Consider the following 23,506-nt stretch of genomic DNA (forward strand, 5'->3'; position numbering starts at 1 on the left):
GTGGCTGCTGTCCCTGTAGCCCCTGCTGAGGTGTCCCCACAGGCCTTGGCCCTCTGCCATGCTCTGGTGCCTGTCCGTGCGTGGGAGCGCTCTCTGCCTCCGCAGGAAGAAGGCAGCACTGGTTCCAGGACGGAGCAGCCCCTGTGCTGGGAGCCCAGCAGGTGCTGGGGAACAAAGGGCTGCCAGGGAGCATTTCAGCAGTGGGACAGGAACAGTGGCAGAGCTCCAGAGCTCCAGCCTGCGCCCTGGTGCTGCTTAATGCTATATATCTGAATGCATGCATTATATTTACATAAACAAGTGCTTCCCTTGCCACCCAGCACAGAGGGTATCAAAAAATCCAGTGACAGTCCTTACTTTAGGTGCTGCTTGCACAATCATATGCTTCCTTCTTCTGGCTTGAATGTTTTTATTTATTCGACCTGTTTTTCCTAAGGGGATATGATTCTGTTTGTTTTACTTGCAAGACAGTAAGTTGGGAACAAAACAAAAACTAATGTTTCATAAAGGAGCCTAACTAAGACAAATTGAGCCCCATGTCAGGATAAGGGCTCAATTTGTGTCCACAGTCAATGTAACACTTGCAGGTACCCCTCTAAAGTCCCTTCAAACCATCTGTCTCTAAGGCACCAAACAGCCTTGCTACAGATGGCTGCCCAGCACCACGCACATGTGTGTGCTACATCAGCCTGGCATCAGCTTGCCTGGCTCATACCAGCATTCCTGGCAACTCCTGAGTGCCTTTCCCAAGACAGCATGGCTTCAAACAAAAAAATTCAAGCACAGCCCAGAACCTTTTGAACATAAAATTGAAGGTGATGTGCACAAGTCAATGCCAAAGAGTTTTGATTTAAGTAGCCTTTGTGAAGAAGGTGTAAAGGAAAGCATTGTAGGTCTGAAAGGAATGCAGGGAGAAGCCAGAAACACAAAACTCCAGAAAATGAAATAAAATTTCTCTAAATAAATAAATAAATAAATAAATATATTAAATAAAATAAAACTCCAGGAAATAAAAATGTAGAAAGGATGTAACGGAGGACTACAATAAGGATGGGTGAATGTATTTCCCCAGCAAGTAAACTGAAAGGCACAGGAAGGGTCCTTCCTACCCAAGTGGAATATAGGGCTTAAAATTTAATTAGCGCTTTCTTCTGTCCTTTTTGATCTTTGCACAAAGCCTTTCTTCACACAAAGGACAGAGAGGTTTCTGTGGGGCTGTGTGGCAGGGCAGCCAGTCTCCCTCGGTTCAGGCATTTCCCGTATTTCCCGGCATAAATGGGATGCCTCTCCCTGTCCTTCCTGCCTGTCCCTCGACCTCCGGAGGAAGGTATTCCCGGGACATTTCACTGCGGCAAACGCGCCGGCCGGTGTGACAAAAGTTTCAGCGGAGCAATTTGCTCTCGCCCCCCGACAAGTTGAAACATTAGCCCAGGACCAGCCAACACCATCTCCCCCGCCCGGGCCGGGCTTGAGCTCCGCTGTCGTGGCCGGGCCGGAGCGGGGCTGGCGGGGGAGCGGCGGGAGCGGCACCGGCGGGAGCGGGGAGCGCCCCTCGGCTGCCATCGCCCCCTGCGCGCCCTCCGGCTGCACAGAGCTTTTCTTCAAAAACAAAACACTGAGCGAATGTCCCTTCTCTCTTCAATACCTCACCTCTAAGGAAATGGGAACGAGGGTTGCCACAGAAATTGTGCCGAGCAGACCGCACCTGCGGGAGACCCCGCACGGCAGGAGAGCTCAGGGACGCACACACACACCTTTCGGCGGCCTCTGTCACGGAGGCGAAATGTGACCGACCCACTCCTCGAGGGCACCTCTTGCTGTGGAGAGAGCCTGCTGACGAGCAGGAACTTCTCGACAAGATCTCAGGGTCCTGAGAAGCTGAGAGAAACGCCAGTAGAAGTTCCTGACATCTGCACCATCCGCCTTGCATAATTTTGCATTTGAGATGCACCCGTAGGAGAGGACCCTGTCATGAGGAAAGCATCACCACCTTTATCCTGTGTGGGAAGCGCGAAAATGTGTTACTGGGATGATCAAAGCTGTGGGGGAAAGGGGTATCGTGTTCTCACCAGTTCTACGCTTTTCTTGAATTAAACTCCGGAAAAGCAATAAATTACTAATAACTTACCCGGTCATGCTTCCTATTTTGCTTTTAAAGGCCACATATCTCTGAACGGATCGCAGAGACCTCAAATATATTTCTTTTCAATCATACGAAGAGATATTTCACAAAGAGCATTTTTATGCGACCTTAAGAAGAAAAAATAATATTTTTTTAAAAAGCCCTAAAGCGAGTTGCCCTGAGCAGCTGCCTCCCAAAGCCTGTCGCTCTCAGGGCTGGCTGCAACACCCGCCCGCGCTTAATTTTCTGCCTCAGCAAATCCTAATTCCTATGAAGTCTGAAGGCTTAGCTATATTTAAAAGTTCATTTCGGGAGCAGCTATCCTAAGCAAAAATCAAGCAGTGTATGCTGACAGCCACCACAAAATGCGATTTTTAGGCATTCGTTAAAATTCACGCACTTCTGCCCTCTGCCCAAGATTCCCAAGTGACCTGTCCCCAATGCACATCAGCGCCAGCCGGGGCTTCACAGCACACGGGCGTGCGTGCACTGGGCTGTGGAAACGGGTCGGGCTGTAAACTGGGGGCTTGGTTTGATCGGTTTGGTTTTCGGTTGGTTGGTTGGTTGGTTGGTTGGTTGGTTGGTTGGTTTATAGCGGGGTGGTTGTTTTGGTTTTGCTGCTTTTTTTCCCTCCTTTAATTTAATTTAATAATTTAAGTTAAATTAAAGGCAGGCACCTGCAGTATTTGCGCTAACCCTTTGTACCAAACGGGATACCCGGAACGCCTGTTCGGGCATTTCCATCTCTCCGAATGATTCAGTGAGGTTCAAACGCGCCGCTTCTCCCCGGGGCAGCGCCCGGCGGGACCGGGTGCGGCCCTCGCACGAAGCGGCTGCGGCATCGGGCCCGGGGCGGGCGGGACGGGCCCGGCACCTCTCGCCGCACCTCGCAGCGCTCAGGACAGCTCCGGCCCTGCCTCAGCTTCAAGCGAGGGGCACAGGCTGCGGCGAAGTCGCTAACACCCCGCCCGCATTTCCCGAGGCATCTGGAGTACAGACACCTGCCATCAGGTGCTGGAGCCCCGCGGGTGCAGGGGATATCCAGGGGTGCGCGGGCAGGGGCGGGAATGCAAACCGCAAAGGCGCTTCCCCGGGCACGGGAGCGTCCGCACACGGTCCGGAGGGGCGAGTCAGCGAGCGGGGAGGCGCACTGCCGCAGCCGGCGGCTCCGGGCCGCCGCTCCCAGCGGAAGAGCCGCGGGGGGCGCGGCGGGGGAGGGCCGGCAGCACCTGCGGGCCCCGCGGCGGCGGAGCTGCCCAGCCCCGGCCCTCCTTCCCTCCGCCCGCCCGAGGTTTAAAGCGGGAGCGGCGGCTGTCAGGGCTGTTCGGCTCGGCGGAGGTGCGGGCACGGCACGGCACGGCACGGCACGGCACGGCACGGCGCAGTGCAGTGACCCGGCCGACACGCCGCTCTCCTGGGCTCAGCTGTGCGCTGCCCCCGGTGCGGGCTCGGCCCGGCTCCGCCATGTGGCTCTCGGCCCTGCTCCTCGGTGGGTACCGCGGGCGGCGGCGGGGCCGGCGGGGCGGGCGCGGAGCAGCCCCCGACCCTCTCCCTGTCTGTTCGCAGGCGCCTTCCTGCTCTCCGGCCCGGTGCGCGGCAGCGACGGCTCGGGTGAGTTGGCCGCTGTTCCCCCTCCGCATCCCGCGGGAATTTCCCCCTCGGAGCGTCCGTGCCCGGCCCGGCCCTGTCCCGGCTCCCTGGCCGCGATGCGCGGGAGCCCAGCCCGGGCCGGGAAGGGTTTGCGGAGCCGGCCGGTGGGAACCTGCAGAGGGGCACGGAGCGTGTCTGGGAACGCTTCCAGACGGGGGGAAATCTCCTCCCTGGCACGGGCTGAAGCAGCGCCGTGGTGACAAGTGCCCCATCGAGGGGAGTGCCGGTGGCAAGAGTGAGGGGGAGTGTGTTTGCGTGTGTTATAAAGGCACTCGTACGGTGCTTGGCAATTTGAGGATCTCTGGCATATTTTAGACCATGGAATTGATTAAAAAAATTTTAAAGTTGCCCTGCCATTACTTCGACCTGGAAAGCAAAGGAACACGCTTAGGATGCCTAGCAGGCTATGGCAGGGACTGCCTCTTGTGCCATCCTGTGTTGGACTGCATCATTGCTGCTGGAGAGCAGGCTCTCCCAGAACCAGAATAATTCCATGGGAACCAGGAGCCGCGGGAAGCAGTTGGAGAAATGTGTGACCGAAGGACGCGAGCAGTTTGTCTGCCCCTTTCAGTGGAACTTTCCACCAAAGGAGGACAGGAACCTCCAGAAGAACATGTTTCCAGATGCAGGCCTGGCCTGCAGGAGGTGAGTGACCCCAAGCTTTTCTGAATGGCTGTTAACGATTTCACAGTTATTAGGAATCAGGATTTGCTGCTCATTTTGTGGTGAATCAAAGATTTGGAAAATTCTTTTGTGCTAATCTGATAAAAGCTATCTGTTACAGAATTGCTATGGCTAAAAAAGGGAAAAAATGCACAGCAATGGAAAACCTACTCTAATGCCCCAGTTCCTTTCCCTTTTTTACTTTGCAGGTGCATTATACATGAAGTGCTGACAGTCTGGCAGAAAGCAAATGAATATTTTCTGGAATGCTTCATTCAGGGCCAGAGAAGACACTGTAACCTGAAGGTATCTGGAACCAGCTAAAATATCATTAATGTGAACAATTTTTGTAAGATATTCCCTCTTACCGCTATTCTGAGCCTAAATTCAGCAGCATTTGGTTGTTGAACTAGAAATTTGCATACATAAAAGTGCCTCAGTTCTGTTGCACAAAGTAATGAAAGAGCATTAATTCCCTCAAGAATCTACTGTATTTAGGCTCATAGTGTGTGTGAAGATCTTGGAGCATCCCAAAACTTTCTTTATGCTCCCACTGGAATGGACACAGATGCTGCCAAGTGCACACATGAGGCTGTGTGGGTGGGTGGACGCTGCCATGTGATGGCCAGTGGCCTTACATGGGTGAGAAAAGGGCAGAGGGCTCAGATTGAAATGAATTCAATTGCCCTGACTAGGTTACTCTAAATCCCATTGCCCCTGTCCAGGTCAGGATGTGTACTAGAAATTTACATCAATTAGTATGCAATCTGTGCACCTGTCTTCCAAAATATGAAACGTAGGTTTACTAGTATGTCCTTTTTTTTCCAACTGTTGATACTCCTTGCATAAGATAGAAAAAAACAGGCTTGTTTGAAGCCTCAAAGTAAAAAAGGACTTAAAATCTTTCTATAAAAAAAAAATACTAAATACTAAAATAATAGAAAGCATAATAGGGATGTACTTCTCTATATTACAACTCATAAGGCTGGTTTTCATGTAGGAACCTCTATTTTTAATTTTGTAATAATGTACATAGGATTCCTTTTTTCCTTTGCATAAACAAACTGTTTTCACAAAGCAATGCATGAAAGCTTCAAGATCAGAAAAGATCAGATTTTGCCTATGGGTTTTATTCCTCTAGAATAACTTAAAGCAGTGGCTCCTGCTGAAAATTAAGCCACAACTTTTATAGATTGATATAAGAGGCAGCTACTCATGGCAAAATCAGACTACATGGCAAGAGGCACCAAAAAGATAGAAATTGATGGAATGATTGAAAACATGGTTGTTTTAAGAGATAAGTGAGTCTTTGCTTTTTTTTGCTTTTTTTAGGTCAACGATCAACAATGATGGAAGACATTCATCCCTACCCTTAAATATGGCCTAAATCAGGAAGAATTACAGTTTATTTTCTTTTTACCTTGCTTTTGTATGGTATTCTGATGTAGTGTGTTTCTGTGAAGCTTGAAGGATTTGTGTCTTGACAGGATGGGGTGATAGTTGTTTTATTGTGGTTCTAAAAGCCTAACTGAATGTAACAGGGCATAGGTCTCACATCTTCACCAGAGTCCAGAATGGTTGGAGTCTAGAACTGAATCCTTTCCAGTGTATTGTAAACTTATTTATTTCTTGCAAAAATACTTGGATTTAGAGTATTGCACCACATAAGTATTGAAAGAAATGCTTCCACTGCTACTGCTCTTGCATTCTTCAATTGTAGTGATTAAAACACAGAGGTTTTATCTCAGTTACTTTATATATAGATACAGCTCTTTGGCATTTTTTGCCATGTTGAAGTATCTTGGATAGACTAACAAAAACAAGCGCTTCTTCAATTTTGATAGTAATGTCATATATTAAGTTTGTGAGAATTATGAGTATGTAAGTTGCCAAAAAACAATTTTATATATTCTAGTATTCTGACCTCATTAATACATTTTAATGTTTGCAACAAAATCATTGAAGTTTTGTGGGTTGGATAGCTGATGATGCATTAACAAACAGGGAAGAACAAAAACCACTGCAGAGCTGATATCTTAAGTCTTAATTTTGGTAGTCAACAAAAAGATTTGCTTTCATTTTGATATTTCACCAAACACTTCTAATGTGTTCTAATGTGTAGTCTCTATTTTAGAGTTATGGCTTAGAGAAAACCGAGTCTACCTACAGAAAATACGAAAATGAAATTTTTGCTTTTAATTAAGAGCATTATTTTCCTCAAAGTGTGTCTTTCTACCTCAGTGCTGATCCAGCTGAGGTATGAACTGCTAAATCTCCTAGCTCCAGCATGTCAGCTCTTCAGTTCACACAGCAGCTACGTGCAGCCTTCCCTGGGAAGCCTGAGACAAGGATGATGACAGTCTTCAGGCTGCCAGTACAGAAAAATCCTGTGGCTGGGCTACAATGGATTTCTGTGTTTTGATTGCCAGGGAAAACACAGAAAGATTACTTTTCCCCCCATCTTCTGTGCTATGCAAAAGCCTGCCACATGACAGTAATTAGTAAGTACCTGGTGATGAGGGAAATAGAGATCTCCAAGCAATGCAGGGTCTGTTAGCTAGACACATCTAATTGCTGTCCTTGTGTGCACAGCCAGCCAGGGAACTCAGTCAAGTACATTACATTAGAAACGACAGGAGTTAAAACTTCCTGTGGTGTCTTGCACTTGTAGAGGCTGGAAAAATGTTTCAGGGTGAGAGGCACAAGCAGTGCTGTGAGAGCAGAGATTGCCAGTGGTGCTTGTTGCAATTGCTCCTCCAAGGATTTCCAGCCTTGCAGCTGCTGTTTGATTTTGATGGTCTTGCTGGGTGTCATTTGGTGGATACCACTTGTTCAGTGCCCATTAATTGGCAAACACACTTGTAGAACTTCCACGAAAGGATTAGGGGACTCAAAGTGGAAAGCAAATCAGAGTTTTTTACCAATCTATACCAATAATATTGCATTTTTGACCTTGAAATCATGGAGCATCTAGGTATAAGCACCAATTCTGCTTGATTTTTCCATCTTTTGTCTTTAAGGCAGTTAAATAAGACTAAGCATGGCTAGGATGTGAGTAGGTAAGACTAAGTCCTAAAAGAAACTTTTTTTTATTTATTAGAATACTTGAGAATCAGATTGAATCACTTTAGTTCTTGCTAGGTAGACAGTTTTTATTATCTTGAAAAGGGAAAAGTAAAAAAGTGCTTACTGCTTTCTTTTCTTCTTAGTCTGAACTATATAGGCAGATTCAGCATGTACAAGTCCCATGTTTGTGCTAACAAATAGCAGCAATGATTTTTCAGGAAGATGTGATAACGTAGTTTAACATTGTTTCAGCATAGCATTAATGACTATTGTATATAATTAAGAGTAAAATTGCATGCATAGCTGATGATGTGTGTTCAATTCACAAAGTCAGAATGAACAGACCTGTTTCACTTTGCATTTCTGGCTGCAACTCTTCTGCTTTTCAGCTCTAAAGTCAGTGAGATCAGCTGGAGGTATCACCTTTTCCATCCCCTGATGAAGAACAGCATATGCTCCAAGGGCTTTCATTTATAAGCAGCATATGTTGGGGTCAAAAAACACATTCAGTCAACGAGAATGAAAATAGTGGGCAGAAAAGTAGGCAAGAGACAGATCACTGATCCCTGAAACATACAGTCCTTGGCATATGATGCTGTGGTGCATGCCCTGGTGCCTTGGCCAGCCTCTGCCAGCTTTCATCTGTGCACAGGTAGTATTCCAGGTGCATTTAGAAAAGGTTCTTGCACCTTCTAGATGCCTTGGGAACTTCAGAGTAAACAGGCAGGCATGGGTTGCCCTTGTGCTGCTGAGTTGATAATGATCTAAGCCAAATCTCTAATTTGCTGTGCAACGGAGCAGGGGACTGTGCTATCTTGTGTAGTAGAAGGATGGTAGTGACCAGGCAAGATAAAGACCTCAATGTTTTCAAAAGAAAAAGCACCAGATTGCCAAGTGAAATTACTGATGTTAATCTGTGTCTGCATACCTTCACTGCACACAGGCAAGCACAGTGAAAGCTTAATGATGGGAACCTGGAGAGCAACTTCTGAAAAAAGGCAGAGTTCTACACAAAAAATGCGTGTGCCTCAGCTGAATAGATAACTTTTGTATCACTGTATGAATCTGACAGTCCTCTGCACATAATGATGTAAACTTCACTGTAATGACTTGATACCAATGTTCTAGATGTTACTGTATTACTGGAGAAACGAGATGTGTGTTCCTTTTTTTTTTTTTTTTTTTTTAACACTGGCCTCAGTAGGATTTATTGCAAGAGGCTAAGGGAAATGCTGCTGTCAGCTTGCTCCATGAATGCCACTGGAGAGAAGATTCAGAATTCCCCAAGTGACTCATAGATATCTTATGGCTGGAGTTTTTTGTGGGGTTGTCAGAGTGATTTAGTTTCTTCCTTGGAAATTGCCACCTGTATCTGTGGTCTGTCAGCCCTCAAAAGTTTTTCCTTTGCCTTTCTGTCTCTGCAGCAAATTTACAGAAATGGATTGCTTTTCCTTGTGTAATGTTCCTTGATGTTATTTTAATGTTGTTTGTTCATGGGAGTTTTTTTCCTGCCACTTTTTTCCCATAAGTAATTTTGAAGTGTGTGTTTCCTTGTCATAACTGTACATTTGCAAGCTCCGACGACATCTTTACAGACATTGTATTTAGTTTCAAACTCAGATATTGCTTTAAACTTGGAAACTGTAGAGACATTAAAAAAAAAAAAAAAACCCAACAACAAACTCTTAAGATTTTCAGGTCAAAAGTTCTTCTTTTCTCTTTAGCTTCTACTGCTATCACGTGCTTTACAAGAGGACTTGACCTTAGAAAGGGGACAGAAGATGTCCTTTGCCCAGCAAACTGTCCTCTGTGGCAGTTTTATGTCTTTGGGGATGGAGTTTATGCCTCTCTTTCGAGCGTCTGCGGAGCTGCCATACACAGGTAAGTCAGATCATTGCTAATCCATGTGCTAAGTGAGTTTATAAAGTCTCTGCCACACTTACAAGTCCTGGCCTTTTGGTGCCATCATAGCAGAAATCTCTCTGGACTTTGGGTCCTATTAACTCAATTGGAATGTCACTGGGAGAAGAGAAAGCAAGGAAAAATAAAAATTATATCTGTGCAGCTTGCAAGTTACCTGAGTTGTGCTTGAGTGTTCCTCCAAACTGCTTTGTCAACTTTCTCTGACAGGGCCCAGCATTGTCCACAGGTGGCCTTTCACTGTGAAATCACTTGTATCACTAGTAGATATGGAAGGACACAGTATAAATAGTAAATAATTGAAGAATAAAAGCAGATTCACTTTCTGACTTTCTTAAAATATTGTGTCAAACAAACTGTTTAAAAGAAGTGGAGGAAAAGTGGTTGCATTTTTTTTAGCATCAAGCAACAGAAGAAAGCTCTATCAGAACATATTGATGTGATACTGCAGCTATCACAGTATTTTTTATGTTAAAACACCCACAACTATAAACTTAAAATTTTATGGAAATTTAAATTGCTAGAAGAAAAATGAGGAAAATAAAACCTTCTTGAGTTAACATTCCTTGCTGGACACTTTAAATGCCATTAAAAAACCCACGCCAAGCATTTTAAGTAATATTTAGGAAGCTGTCATTACTATCTGGAATCTTATTTCAAGTGTCAATTAAAATTTTATAACTTTTAACAAGATTTCCAAAACTTGGGCTTATTGTACAGTAATTAAACTCCTAGGTAAACTAAAATTAACTGTTTTTTAAAAAGAAAAATTGACTTAAGGAGGGGTTTTGAGTAGAAACTCTGGAACTTCTCAAATGCTGTAAAAGAATCTAGGGGCTAAGGTACTATAGAAGGACTTAGAAGGAGCTTGGGAGGTGTCATGGGGATATGTTTCTGTTTGTTTTTAAAGCTGAAGAGTTTGTCTCAAATTCACATGTCTCCATGTGTATTTTATTATTAGACAGGCTTCCTTCTGATGCTTCTGTAAAAAGAATTAAGATCTCCATTTAGTGTGTTCTAAGAGTCTTCATGGAGGTTTAAAAAAATTACTCTTCTATTCTTCACTCTTCCTAGCTGAGGAATATAAAAAAATTTTGTGAAGAATGTCTAGATTGAATGCAGGTAGTGACTTTGGATTTGCTTTTTTTATTGCTTTTCTTTTGAACTGAGGAAAACAGAGATTTCTTTCCATTGTCTTTTTTATTTTTCCTGAGACAATGTTCATATTTAGTGATGCAGCCATTTATTTTAACATTCTATTTCTTGCCAAAGATGTCTTTAAAGAGAAAAAAGCTCTTTTTTCTTTTCAAAGGTTTTGAAAAAGCAGGCTAAAGGTGAAAAATTATCTGTTTAGGAGAACTGCTGTTTCTGAAGACTGCCTTTAAGTTGGGGGCTTTTAGTTCTGCTGGCCTTTCAATGTCAGAACAGAATTTGCTACATGAGAATGTTTTGGTGCCTTTACTGCAACTGTTAACAGCTATAACTAGTCCTGGCAAAAAAGGATTGATGCATGGAGAAGAGACAATAGCTGCTTAGTTCTCAGCTAAATTCAGTGCTGGCTGCAAAATCCAACAAAAACATAGAAGATACTTGCTCCTTCTTGCCCTGTGTTGCAATGTCTAAAATCCATATTGGCATGAAGGAAACTTCAAGAAGCCATTCCCAATAGGTGATTGGAGTTTGCCATTATTGTGATGTAAGTAGATCTATGCTTTGAAAATTTTGTACATACACTTCAGTTTGCATCCTTGGTCTACATTGAGGCTGGATTCCTTAATTTTATATAAATCAAATAGTGCTTAGTCCTGTGAGTAGTTCCATTACTTTGAGGCAGTTATTAATGCAAGAAAATGCTATGTAATACATGAAAATAATTTAGCAGAATTCAGCTACAAAAAATTCTGTGTTCTACAGATGAATAATCTTTCTGCCTGTTTTAGCTTGTTATATTTGGCTTTTTGTCTCATTTTGTGTGTAATTACTCTCAGGAAACAAAATATTTATTTAATATTATTCTTTTTCTGGGCAGAAGGATAAAAGATATATTTGTTGAGGGAAGAATAGAGAACCTCCTACCAGGCTGACACTATGTAGGCATGAAGAACCGAGTTAAATCTACCACTGAGTGATTAATTGGATTAATAATCAAAAGGTCAAATGAAGGACTCGGTTCTCAGCTTGTGCAGTTCTGTTCCAGCGCCAATTCCACTAAATGGAGACCTAGCCCAATGTGGTAGCATTTAGATGTTCAATAGGCATGTAAATTTTTTCACAACCTTCCTAACTTGTCAAAGGGTGAGACCAGTCCTCATTAAGCACTGGGCTCGCAGAACTCCAGTCTAACAAAAGCATGTCATGGTATTACCCAGCTGTCCACAATGTGCCCATAAACACAAGTGGCACTGAGCTGCCCCAGTGTTTGCTACAAGAATGTTGACAAAAATGTTATCTGGTCAAAGGGATTTCTGAGCTGCTGTAGGTCCCCGGGAAATTTTGGTATCATGCCTGCCTCTGCTGCTGAACTTCTTTCCTGCTAAAAGCAATAGGAGTGCAGAGAAAGAAAGGAAGGAAGAAAGAAAGAAGGAACACAGCTTAGGGGTCCAGAGGATGCTGGCGTGAAATCCTGAGTGGCTCCATATCTGTGATTGATGGCAATCAGGCAGCAGCAGGACACCAGTTTGGAGATGAGGAGGATAATTCTTGGGGTGATGGAGAAAGGCTGATTATTTGGAAGGAGGTTGCAGATGGTGATAGTAGGAAGGAAAGATGGGAATTCAGGCAATTCAGCCATTTGCCTAAAGTCCCTTAGGATAAACTGACTGCAGTTACATCTATAAGGATCACCTCCCATGGCCAGAAGACTCTTTGTGGTCTAAGCATCAGTTTTGAAGTCTAGACTCCTTGAAAAATTCATTCAAAACTCAGCAACACCCTGTATCTCTTTCTCCAATAGTGCAAAGAAATGCTTCTTGCATGGGGATCTTAAAAACTTTGCAGTTAATGTGTGATTTATCTCAATTCAGTTCAGATTTTTAAGTATGTTTTAGCTGATTTTTAAGTGTGTTTTAGTCCTGTATTTTATAAGATCTTTCTGCTACTCTTGACTGGTACACTTTCCTTCACAAGCTGTTGTGCAGTGAGGTACAGGATTACTGCCTTGTGTGTATCTGCTTTTCTGTTTGTGTCCATTTTTGAGTGAAAAATACCATTTAGGTATAAATTACAGGTTGTTATTAACAAGCTAGGCAAGAGAATGGACTAGCAGCTTTTACATAAAGCCCCTGTTAAGCAGCACTGGCAGTAGCATATAACATAATAAGTAGGGAAGTGAAAGCTGCTCCTGGAAAATCTGCTGAGCTCAGTTTAACCAAAGCAGCCATGGCATGCAAGTCAGACACATGTATAAATGTATATAATCATAGTTCAATTTAGAAATGCAAGTCACATCCATGAAGAATTAATATCTTTTAACACTGTTCCAAATAGAATTTCATGTGGAAGTTGCCTTTACCATAGATATCCAGATCTCATATTATCAGAAATATATGTAAAGCTTTCTGAACTCTGGTCTTGATTATTCTACTTTCACAATGTGTTAAATCAGGTTGTGTTTTCAGCCAGGAAGCCAAACAGAACCAAAAAGCAAACACCAAGGCACACATTGCTGTGTTTAAATACTCATGAAATGATTGCTTGTCTCCCACAGAGCTATACCTGCCCACACACTACAAGGCACCAAGTTTTTCTCCCTCTTAGAGAAGTACAACTTTGACTTTTGACCTCTAAAAATAATAAGAGATCTGACAGTTCTGATCTTCTTATTGTCACTTAGGAATTGATATGGCCTGAAGCATCCCTCTTCTGCATTAGTTTAAGTGCCATAATTTTAGGCTTTCCTGACTTTTAAAAATAAATCTGTGTGGTACTCTATAGAATAGTTTCTCCTAAAGACTTTTAGGGGAAACTATTCTATAGAGTGTTCAGGCAAGATTGTTCTAGCCTGAACACAACTGCCTGCCTCTATTAGATCTTATTGAGAAGGCTGGTGACAAAAATTCTAATGATGGCGTTACCTGTATTGCATTTTCTTGTGACTAAAATGTCTGATTTATACCAACTCTTTTTCAACCTTAGTGGGGTGATTACCAACACAGGAGGAGCTGTAAGGGTGCAGACTCTCCCAGGACAGGAAAACTACCCTGCTGTAAATGCTAATGGCATCCAGTCTCAGGTGCTCTCTAGATGGGCTTCATCTTTCTCAGTGACTGGTAGGTGGATCACACTCACTGTTTCACTGTTTTGCAAACTATATTTGAAGCTCTGGCAGAACCATGGGACACTTCCTCAGTGCTTTTGTATGCATTGAGAGAGCGATTGTTTAGCAACAGAAGGTTTCACTTCTAATTCATTATTTTAACTTTTTCCTCAATTACCTAAAGAAAATCTATTCCAGCTAGAGTAGCTAGTCTGTAACAGAAGCTGATGCAAAGATGGGTCAGTTATTTGGAATATAATGACATGATAGCAGGCAGTGGACAGCTCCACCACAGTTTAAGCTGATCAAAGTCAGTGCTTTGATCCTGCCACTGCAGTCCAGTCCTCCTGCCACTTCCAGCCATTCAGTTTTATCCTTTCTCTCCCTCTGCCTGCATTTGTGCAGGGAACAGCACTTTGTCGGGCCCTTCAATTACCTTGTGCAACATTCCATGCAAAGAGAAAACTGACCCTCCAGAAATAGTAATAACATCAACTTAACATGTGATGTGGTCATTAAGCTACAGTGCAATGTTGTGGTTTAGTCCAGAAGTTTCTGTCCCCATTGTTGAGGTAGTTGTTAATTAGTAATTGACTAATTGCAAGCCTGTTGCCATGCCTTGCCACTCAGTGAAGATAAACTGCCCTCATAAAATCATATGCAGAAACATATTGGTTGTGTGCGTTGTTGTGGTTTCAAAAATATTGAAGTGGGTGTTTGCTAGTATAGAAAATTTGTGAAGCAGATCTCTGTAATGTGTTCTTATGTTTACACAGCTAAAATTCAGCCTACTGTCTCTAAGATACTTGTATTCCTTGTGCTCACTGCAAGTTGCTAGCTAAGCACTTAAAATTAGAGGTGCTTTTGGTGAGGGTGAAGGTGAAATCCAGTTCTCCAGATGAAGTCCTCTCTTTATCTGCTGGAAATAATGGCTAATACAGCTCAAAACCTCTCATCAGATATATATGCTGTAGTTACTCATCAGCTGCTGTTGTTTAAAATGCAGAAATTAATTACCTGTAAAACAAGGACTGGATTACACCAAAGGTTTGTCTAGGCTCGTGTCCTACTCCCAGAGTAGCTAATGGCAGATGGCAAAAAAAGGTTATTGCAAGTACAGTAATTCTTCAAGCACTTGTAACTTCATCTGAGTACACTGAAATGCAGTAAAAGTGCTCTCATTTCAGCAGGTACCAGGAGCACAGCCCTGGAAGCCGTGGGACGATCGGTGTCCACAGCGCGTCCTTCCACAGGTGCGTGATCCCGCAGCCAGGGGAGAGCATCCCCCAGAGGGAGGCACTGCACTGGGCAGGACCTGGCCAGGACAACGTGCTCATGAGACCCATTTGTTTTTGAAGAAGGAAACAGCTGCAGTGTCTGGTTTTGCAGTGTCTCTTTCACTGGAAAAAAAATAGGAATTGTATGTAATCTTGGAGACTGATTCTGATCTCACTAACAAGATTGGAATTAAGAAATTATGCAAATGATTTCATGCAAATTTAAAAAAAAATTGAATGGTTTTTGAAAAGTAATAGAGATAACACAGAGGAAGGTAAGAGTTCATGAGCTCATGTGATGTTCATTCTTTCTAAGCCATGGAGAAGACAGAATTAATGCATTCCTTCTTACAGAACTGCTGAACAGCTGAGTGCTGTCAGGACATGCATAGCAGAAATTTAGTTGTTTTTCACCACAGAAAATGCTGCATTAAACCCTTTTTGTGAAAGTTAGTGCTGTATAAATACTGGACTTTGATGTTGTTCGTGAATAGACGACCTGGTTTACAGTTTAAACCACGGTTTGCTTCCAAACCATTAAAAATCCATTGTACAGCAGGGTTGCTAACTGAGAAACAGTAGCACTTGGGAAGGTGAGGTAGAGAAATCTTCCTGGCTTTGTACAACTCAGTAATCAGTCAGTCAGGTGTAGAAAGGAAGGTTAAGCTGTTTCCTTTGAAAAAGAATATTCTCCAAGGAGCAAAGCAGTAGTAGCCCAATTTCAATTATTAAAATGGTTGACAATTCCTACTGCAGATAGATTGCACTGTAATTTCTTTACTCAGAGCTCTTTCTGGTTTACCTCAGTCCATTCATCCTCTTGTTCTTAAATGATCCATGCTGGTTTTTTTCACTGAAGGTAAAAGACCTAAGAAGACTCTTGATAAAAAGGCTGGAAACAAAGGTAAGAACACACAGATTTAACTTTCGCAAAGCAGAATCCTAACATTTATTTGATGTTAACAAGTATAATTATTTTGGATGTTCACAGACTGTAAAGCTGATATTGCCTTTCTCATTGATGGAAGCTACAACATTGGCCAACGCAGGTTTAACTTGCAGAAAAACTTTGTTGGAAAAGTAGCTGTAATGTTGGGAATTGGAACAGAAGGGCCTCATGTTGGGGTCGTACAAGCCAGGTAAGAACAGACCTGCATAAAATATAATGGAGTAATCGATAAGAGAAAATTAATGTGTCACTTCTCCTTTTGCAGAACAAAATCACTCAATAATGGCTGATGAATGGCAAGGGAAAGAATCCCTTGAGCCATAGCACTGTTTGCTCTGTGCTATACTGAGATGTGCATGTGACAGGACATGACAAATTTGAACATCTTCTGTTCTCTGATACTCGATATTTGAATAGAGAGAAGCTGGATGATTCACAGCTCCTCTGCTGTAGCTTTGCATCTCATCTTAGTAGAACAGCAGGAAACACCCTGAAAAGGAGAGATGCCAGTTTCTAAAAATTGTAGAGAGAATAGTCCCTAATGGCTATGTGCATGTACAAAACAAAAACCTGCTCTTACCTGATCTATATTTTAATATTTAATAAATATTTTCTCTTTAACTGATAAAATATTACAGCTGATATTTTTTCAATTTGTAACTGGTCACTTGTTTTTGCTTTCTACTGTAAATTAAAAATGAAATCCAGAGACAGAATACTTAAAGTCTTTAACCTCTTTGTCAGTAGCTAGCATACCTTGAACTTCTCAAATCAAAACACTCAAACTGCACTTTGCAGGACTTTTTATAAGGAAGGTATTTGTCATGCAAATCCTTATAATAAGTAGAAAACCTGCCAATCTTTAGTTACACAGATTCCTTTAGTTTAATGTCTGGCATGTTCAATTTTTTTCTTTATGTATTTTCAACCTAATGCTATCATCTGTTTGATAAGCATGAGGATCAGGCTGTCCTTAATTTATCCATTCAGGCAGATAATTCCTCTTCCTAAGGATTGCAAGACTTACTAAGCAAGAAGCACACTTACATTTTAGAATTGAAATCCAGAGAAGAATATATATTATCATGAGCAAAACTATTTCAAGTGTGTTTTAGTTTGCTAATATCAGTATGAAAAGTGAACCTTATTACTCTGTTTTGTTTTTCCACAGTGAACATCCAAAAATTGAATTCTATCTGAAAAACTTTACTGCTACAAAAGAAGTTTTGTTTGCCATAAAAGAATTAGGCTTCAGAGGAGGCAATTCCAATACAGGTGAGCTCATATTCCCCCTAAAACAGAAATTACTTCTTTATGTATTTTTAATATATGTATGTATATGTATGTGTGTAAATGTTGAAGTTCCTAGAATTCACATAGGCCAGGAAGTGTTTTAGATGCCACTCTTACCTTAATCAGGTTCAGTGATGTTCCACTAGAACATTTTCACATCTCACATTTAATTTCTAGAAGTTAGGCATGCTTATTACACATTTAATTAGAGTACAACTGTTTATACTTGTATAAATCTTCCTGCATTTAAACAGTAATTGACTTTTCACTAGAAACAGAATGATATCTTGGGACAAACTCATAAAAGGGTTAGTGTTTCTTTCTTGTTGGGTGGCTAATGAAAGAGTTATACTAGGAGTAAGGAGTGAGTGGTGGTGAGAAGACATCATGGTTTAGCCCCAGCCAGCAACCAAGCCCCGTGCAGCTGCTGGCTCACTTTCCCCTAGTGGGATGGGGGGAGAATTGGGAAGAAGAAAATGAGAAAATTTGGAGATTGATAGACAATTTATTAGGGAAACCAAAAACCACTCACATAAGCACAGCAAAACAAGGAAACCATTCACCATGTCCCATGGGAAAGTAGGTGTTCAGCCATCCCCAGGAAAGCAGGGCTCCAGCTCACCTAGCAGCTCATGCCAACACTCCAAATGTCCCCTCTCCTTTGTTCTCCTTCCCACACCTTCACATGCTGCCCATGACGTACGTGGTGTGGAATATCCCCGTGGCCAGCTTGGGGCCAGCTCTCCGGGCTCTGCACCCCCAGCCTTCTCACTGGCAGGGTGGCACAGGAGGCAGGAAAGGCCTTGGCACTGTGCAGGAGCTGTCACCAATAACAAAATATCCCCCTACTGTCAACACAGTTCTCCACACAAATCCAAAACTCAGTCCCTACCAGCTAATCTGAAAAAAAAAATAATTATCACAGACAAAACCAGCCAGATATTGAAACTAAGCATCTAATTATGTTGCATTTCACAAGCTAAATTTAGGTACTTTCTTCCTTCCAATCCATTTGGCAGGTACTAATATACCTACTTCCTAGTAGGAAACTAGACCCATGAGCAAAAATAATCTCAGGGAATTCCACCTCAGCTTTATCTGTGGGGTTTTTTGGTGAGGGGAGGGGTGTTGATTTGATGTCATTAGTTTTTAACTTGGAGGTTGCCCAAGCTTCATTATTATCAAATTTCCTGGGGCACCCATTCAATGCTACACTGGCTTAGTCCTGTAGTTATAACATAAATCCTGCACAATTTCAGATGGAAAGCTGATCCCAGAATGTACCATCACTGTATGCATTATTTCTTCTTGTTCTTTTCCTGTTCAAACCAAGGCAAAGCTTTGAAGTACACAGCTCAGAAATTCTTCTCTTTGGAAAATGGAGCACGGAAGGGAATTCCCAAGATCATTGTAGTGTTCCTGGATGGCTGGCCCTCAGATGATCTAGAAGAAGCTGGCATAGTGGCCAGAGAATTTGGAGTCAATGTGTTCATTGTGTCTGTAGCAAAACCCACAACAGAGGAGCTGGGAATGGTACAAGACATTGGCTTTGTGGACAAAGTAAGGAAGAATGTCATTATTTGGTTTACAGTCATGAATATAATTCTGGAGAATTTACAGTAAAATTCTAATGAACTAATACATATATATACAATAACTCACATAGATGTATAGACATAAAAATATTCTCTCAAACCAGCTCATTAAATTATCCCTGCTCATAAGTGATTTAAAAGATGAGCAGAGGGAAGGTTAAAGAAACACTGGAGATTTTTCCTTGCTAAAGGGGCCACACAAAGGTATCATTGTACTCCCAGTTCGGAAGCTTGGCCAAGTTGCAGCTCCTGGAATTTGTAATTGCATGAAGACTCTCAGGGTAGGAAATTCCCCTATCTCAGGTATGGCTGAATGCGCCAAAGCAATGACATACTGATGTGATACATTCTCTCTCACAAAAGGGCAGACAGGGAGGTGCTTATTTCTTACCAGCTCTGTGGATAATTATTTACTTACTTTCACTACCAAGAGAACAGAAATTATGGAAAAACACATCCCAGCAAGCCTGTGTACAAGACTTTGATCTTGTAAGCAGAGTTTTGGATCTTGTTACTTTTGAGTTAGAGCAGGAATTCAAACACCTACTCTTACATGAGCTTTCTGCTCAGTCCGTCTTTACTTACTCTGCAGTGAGAAAATCAGTCATTTTCCACAGGGAGGTTGCAGATGTCTAATTTCAGCAGAAATGGCATGAACAGAATGAAGCTCTAGGGATAAGATACCTAGCTGCTGACCCCAGAGGTTTTGAAGGCTGGTCCAACCCTTAGGCACTTACAGAAGCACCATAGAGTGGTTTGATTTGGAAAGGGCCTTAAAGGTTATGTATTTCCCACCCCCTTGCCACGGACAGGGACACCACACAGTAGAGCAGGTAGCTCAGGCTTGGTCTTGAACCATTCTGGGGAAGAGGCATCCACTACTCTGAGTAAACTGTCCCAGTGCCTCACCATCCTCACAGTAAAGAATTCTCTCCCAGTATCTACTCTAGATCTCTCCTACTTCAGGAGATCTTTTCGCCTTGTACTATCGCTGTCTGTCCCTGTACAGACACAGAAAGACATGACCTTAAGTGGCTGAGGCCTCTGCTCTCCTTCTGCATTTTGATCTTAGCTGGATTAGTTGGAGAGCTGATTTTGAATTTAACCCATTTTTTCATGCATCTGATGGAAGCTAGGGGAAAATTAATTTTCCTCTGAATGATCAGGAGCTGTATTTCTGCTCAACTCTGTCTGTGTTTGTGACATTATAGATTAAAAATCCAAAGGTATCACCAAGTTCAAAGGGAAAACACAGAGGATAATTTTCAGTGTATAAGCAAAAATACAGAAATTTCAATCCTTTGGCTATTTAGTATCATGACTTTTTCACATACACAAAACAAAATTACAATTTTCAGTTGTTGCACTTCTTGTGAAAAAAGGTAAATTATTTGAAAACTTTCAGAGCTTGGGTGGCAGGGTTGGCTTTATTACTGGATAAAATAAGCTGCTCTATGGCTTACATTGACTTCAAGTACAGCTGTTTCAATTTCTTTAAAGACAAGCACACAAAAACCCATCCTAAGTTCCAGCCACGAGGCTTCATTTCTAACCTGCTTTTGAAAGTAAAATCATAGGTGTCTGAGTATTATCCACCGAACTGCTCAGCTGGCATTCACCCATTCCCTTTATGTTTTCAAACAGGCTGTCTGTCGAAACAATGGCTTCTTCTCTTACCAAATGCCCACCTGGTTTGGTACTACCAAATATGTCAAACCTCTTGTCCAGAAGCTGTGCTCACACGAGCAGATGTTGTGTAGCAAGACCTGCTACAACTCCGTCAACATCGGTTTCCTGATAGACGGCTCCAGCAGCATCGGAGAGAGCAACTTCCGCCTCGTGCTGGAGTTCGTGAGCAACGTGGCCAAAGCTTTTGAGATCTCTGACATCGGCTCCAAGGTGGCAGCTGTGCAGTTCACCTACGACCAGAGGACCGAGTTCGGCTTCACCGACTTTGTCACCAAGGACAAGGTCCTGTCGGCCATCCGCGGCATCCACTACATGAGCGGGGGCACGGCCACCGGCGATGCCATCTCCTTCACCACCAGGAATGTGTTTGGGCCAGTGAAAGATGGGCCTAACAAGAATTTCCTCATCGTTCTCACCGATGGTCAGTCTTACGATGATGTTAGAGGACCTGCTGCAGCTGCACAAAAAGCAGGTAAAGTATGCGTTTTGAAAAGCGGTGGAAGTTGATCCCTCCTATTTCTGCTGTGCTGCAAATGTTAAGATTTTAAAGTTTGCAAAGTATCATACTTGGAATTCAGCAAAATGTAATGCACCCCCTAGGAACTATTTTCCATTAGGGTGAAAAATACCCCAGCAACCAGTAATACAGAGCCAGGTATGACTAGACTCACTCATGGCAGCTTAGGGATCAACATACACCCAGTCTCATTTCCCCAAACAGCAGAGTAAGAATAATGAGCCAAGTAGCTCCACCATCATCTAGGAAGGGAATAAGCAGTTGTGGCCAAAAAGCTCATTGGGCTGGTGATGCTTGAAGTATGAGTATATAAAGGCACTAAGCATACACAAAGGAACCAAACTTACTTTCAAAACTATTTTACACAGCGTTACTTATGTTTCAAGACTGACATTGTAACTGCTACAATCCTATGTGTTACTACAAGAACAACTCGGACATTAGCTCTTATGACGCCTCATATTTCCTTCAGGATTTTTCCTGAGTCAAATCTAATTCCTGGTATTTAGTGGCAAAATCTAATTATCTTTGACAGATTGCAGGTGTTGAAACATGCTTTACAAATCCACATTGATTCATTAATGTAGAAATGGCTGGGGTTTTTTTGTATCTGCAGGCAAAATGGTCTTTTTTATTTATTTCCTTTTTGTAGGAATAACAGTCTTCTCTGTTGGTGTTGCCTGGGCACCTTTGGATGATCTGAAAGACATGGCTTCTGAACCAAGAGAATCTCATACCTTCTTCACCAGGGAGTTCACAGGATTGGAGCAGATGGTTCCTGATATTATTAGAGGCATCTGTAAAGACTTTTTGGACTCTAAACAATAAAAAAATCTGCAGTTCACTATTACTATTTGAAACTAAAAGTCATGAAATTGAAATGGTCCCTCTAAAGCACAGATGTTTTATTCTTATATATGCTATCACAATACAGAGGAAGATGAAGGGCTACTTTTTATTTCTGTAGTCAGTCAAAGATTTCTGTGAGCTTGTACTTGATCCTGAAGTGCAGGATTTGGCCAACAGTTAATATTTTTGACATGCATATAGCATCCTGAAGTTCAAAGCTTTGCATATTGTGCACTTAAGAATAGCAGATACTGAGAGGAAATAATACAGCTCTGACATTTTTTCCTGACACTTGCTAAACACCTTCTTAGGAGTTAAAAAAATCTTTAAATATAAGGTACTACCTTCTATAAGCTTTCTGTAGCTTACAATTCTGTATCTTTGGAAAGAGTTCTGCTGATAACACAGTACTTTCAGTGCTCCTGATGTGCAACATCCATTATTGCCAGGCAGCTTGAGAAAAGATATGACAGATTGTAGCTGAAAGAGTCTATTTTTACTAGTTGGGGTTTTGTTGGATCTGGTTGGCAAATTTTATATCAAAAGTCATTTAACTTCTACCCACAGATTTCTGTGGATCTATTTGGTTGGTTCTTTTAGCACAGAATTTTAAAGGCATTTAAGGCACAGTAGAGAATCTGGATCCTAATATATTAGCTACTACTGCTGCTTTCTGCACCACTGAAGTCAACAGTGATATTCCAAATAAAACTGACAACCGGATATTTCCTGTCTGCTGCCTTGTATTGTCTTGATTTGACAAAGTTGTTATTGGCCAGACAGTTAGAGACAGGAATCTTGGGCCAAGAGATTAAATAAGACCACACAGTGGGAACTGACAACATTCAAATTCAAGTCCAGAGGTATCTCAAACCTTTAAACCTAATGGATTTATATCAGATTACATGGTCAGAAAAGAAGAGAGTAGGCAGACACATTAAGTTGGATTTAGTAGTTCAGAGAATAACAACTTCATAATGGTAGTAAAAACACCTCTATAGATGCGTGAGGTTTTCTGAAAATAACAGTTTTCTTGGAAAAGGCTTTCATTTGATTACATACCTAGTAATGTTGATATATTTATATGGACACATATATGGCTAAAATGATGTGATATTCTCTAAGTTATTCCAGTGTCCTGGTGTGAATAACATACTCCAAATATTCTGAATAAATGAAGGGGGTTTGCAAATAAAATATATAGTAGAAAACAAAACAGCACTTTTCCTATCAATCTGGGGTTTCCCTTTTTTCCTCTACCCCACTATTGATTGTAAAATTTCTAGTAGTTATGGAGTGGCACAGAAAGGATTGTATTCATTGGGCTTTTGCTGTGCTTTTTAATAACTTATAACTGACTATATATTACTCTAAACATAAATGGCAAAGATTCCTTGTATTTTTCTAGCAATTGTTATCCCTAATTTTGTTATGTGTTTATAGGTAAGAGTATTAAGCCTTTGCTGTATAAATTCATATGCTATATCAACTTTGTGCAAAAATTCAATTAATTTAGTTTATAAACTTTTTATAGAAATATATATTGCAAGAAAACTGGGAGTGCTGCTGTCTGTTTTGATATCTCATAACACAGAAGTCTTTTTATGATGAACCTCATATAGTTTAAGTAAGTTCTATGTGTTACTTCCTAACTGTATGAT

The 23,506-nt window shown here is 41.9% G+C and overlaps 1 protein-coding gene across 2 annotated transcripts; it reads left to right on the forward strand.

Annotated features, from left to right (window-relative positions):
• The first annotated feature begins 3,486 nt into the window (after window positions 1–3,486).
• Window positions 3,487–23,397, forward strand: COCH (cochlin). Of its 2 annotated transcripts, none has more exons than XM_058806662.1 (11): window positions 3,487–3,611; window positions 3,689–3,733; window positions 9,226–9,382; window positions 13,556–13,689; window positions 14,864–14,929; window positions 15,813–15,857; window positions 15,945–16,092; window positions 17,074–17,177; window positions 18,529–18,755; window positions 20,435–20,951; window positions 21,649–23,397. In XM_058806662.1, exons 1-11 carry the CDS (start codon window positions 3,587–3,589, stop codon window positions 21,822–21,824), a joined length of 1,644 nt encoding a protein of 547 aa, XP_058662645.1. In that variant the 5' UTR covers window positions 3,487–3,586; the 3' UTR covers window positions 21,825–23,397. The 2 variants fall into 2 exon arrangements, with proteins under 2 accessions (XP_058662645.1, XP_058662646.1); XM_058806663.1 differs by having other exon boundaries at window positions 14,867–14,929.
• Window positions 23,398–23,506: the final 109 nt, after the last annotated feature.

The sequence above is a fragment of the Ammospiza caudacuta genome, chromosome 6, assembly GCF_027887145.1.
Source record: "Ammospiza caudacuta isolate bAmmCau1 chromosome 6, bAmmCau1.pri, whole genome shotgun sequence".
In the NCBI taxonomy this organism is placed as follows: domain Eukaryota; kingdom Metazoa; phylum Chordata; class Aves; order Passeriformes; family Passerellidae; genus Ammospiza; species Ammospiza caudacuta.

What these genes read in the sequence shown, in the direction of transcription:
- COCH (XM_058806662.1), top strand. Translation starts at nt 3,587, where the DNA reads ATGTGGCTCTCGGCCCTGCTCCTCG. An exon ending in CACAGCGCGTCCTTCCACAG is followed by an intron (nt 14,930 to 15,812) that starts GTGCGTGATCCC and finishes TTTTCACTGAAG; the next exon opens with GTAAAAGACCTAAGAAGACT. An exon ending in AGGAGGCAATTCCAATACAG is followed by an intron (nt 17,178 to 18,528) that starts GTGAGCTCATAT and finishes GTTCAAACCAAG; the next exon opens with GCAAAGCTTTGAAGTACACA.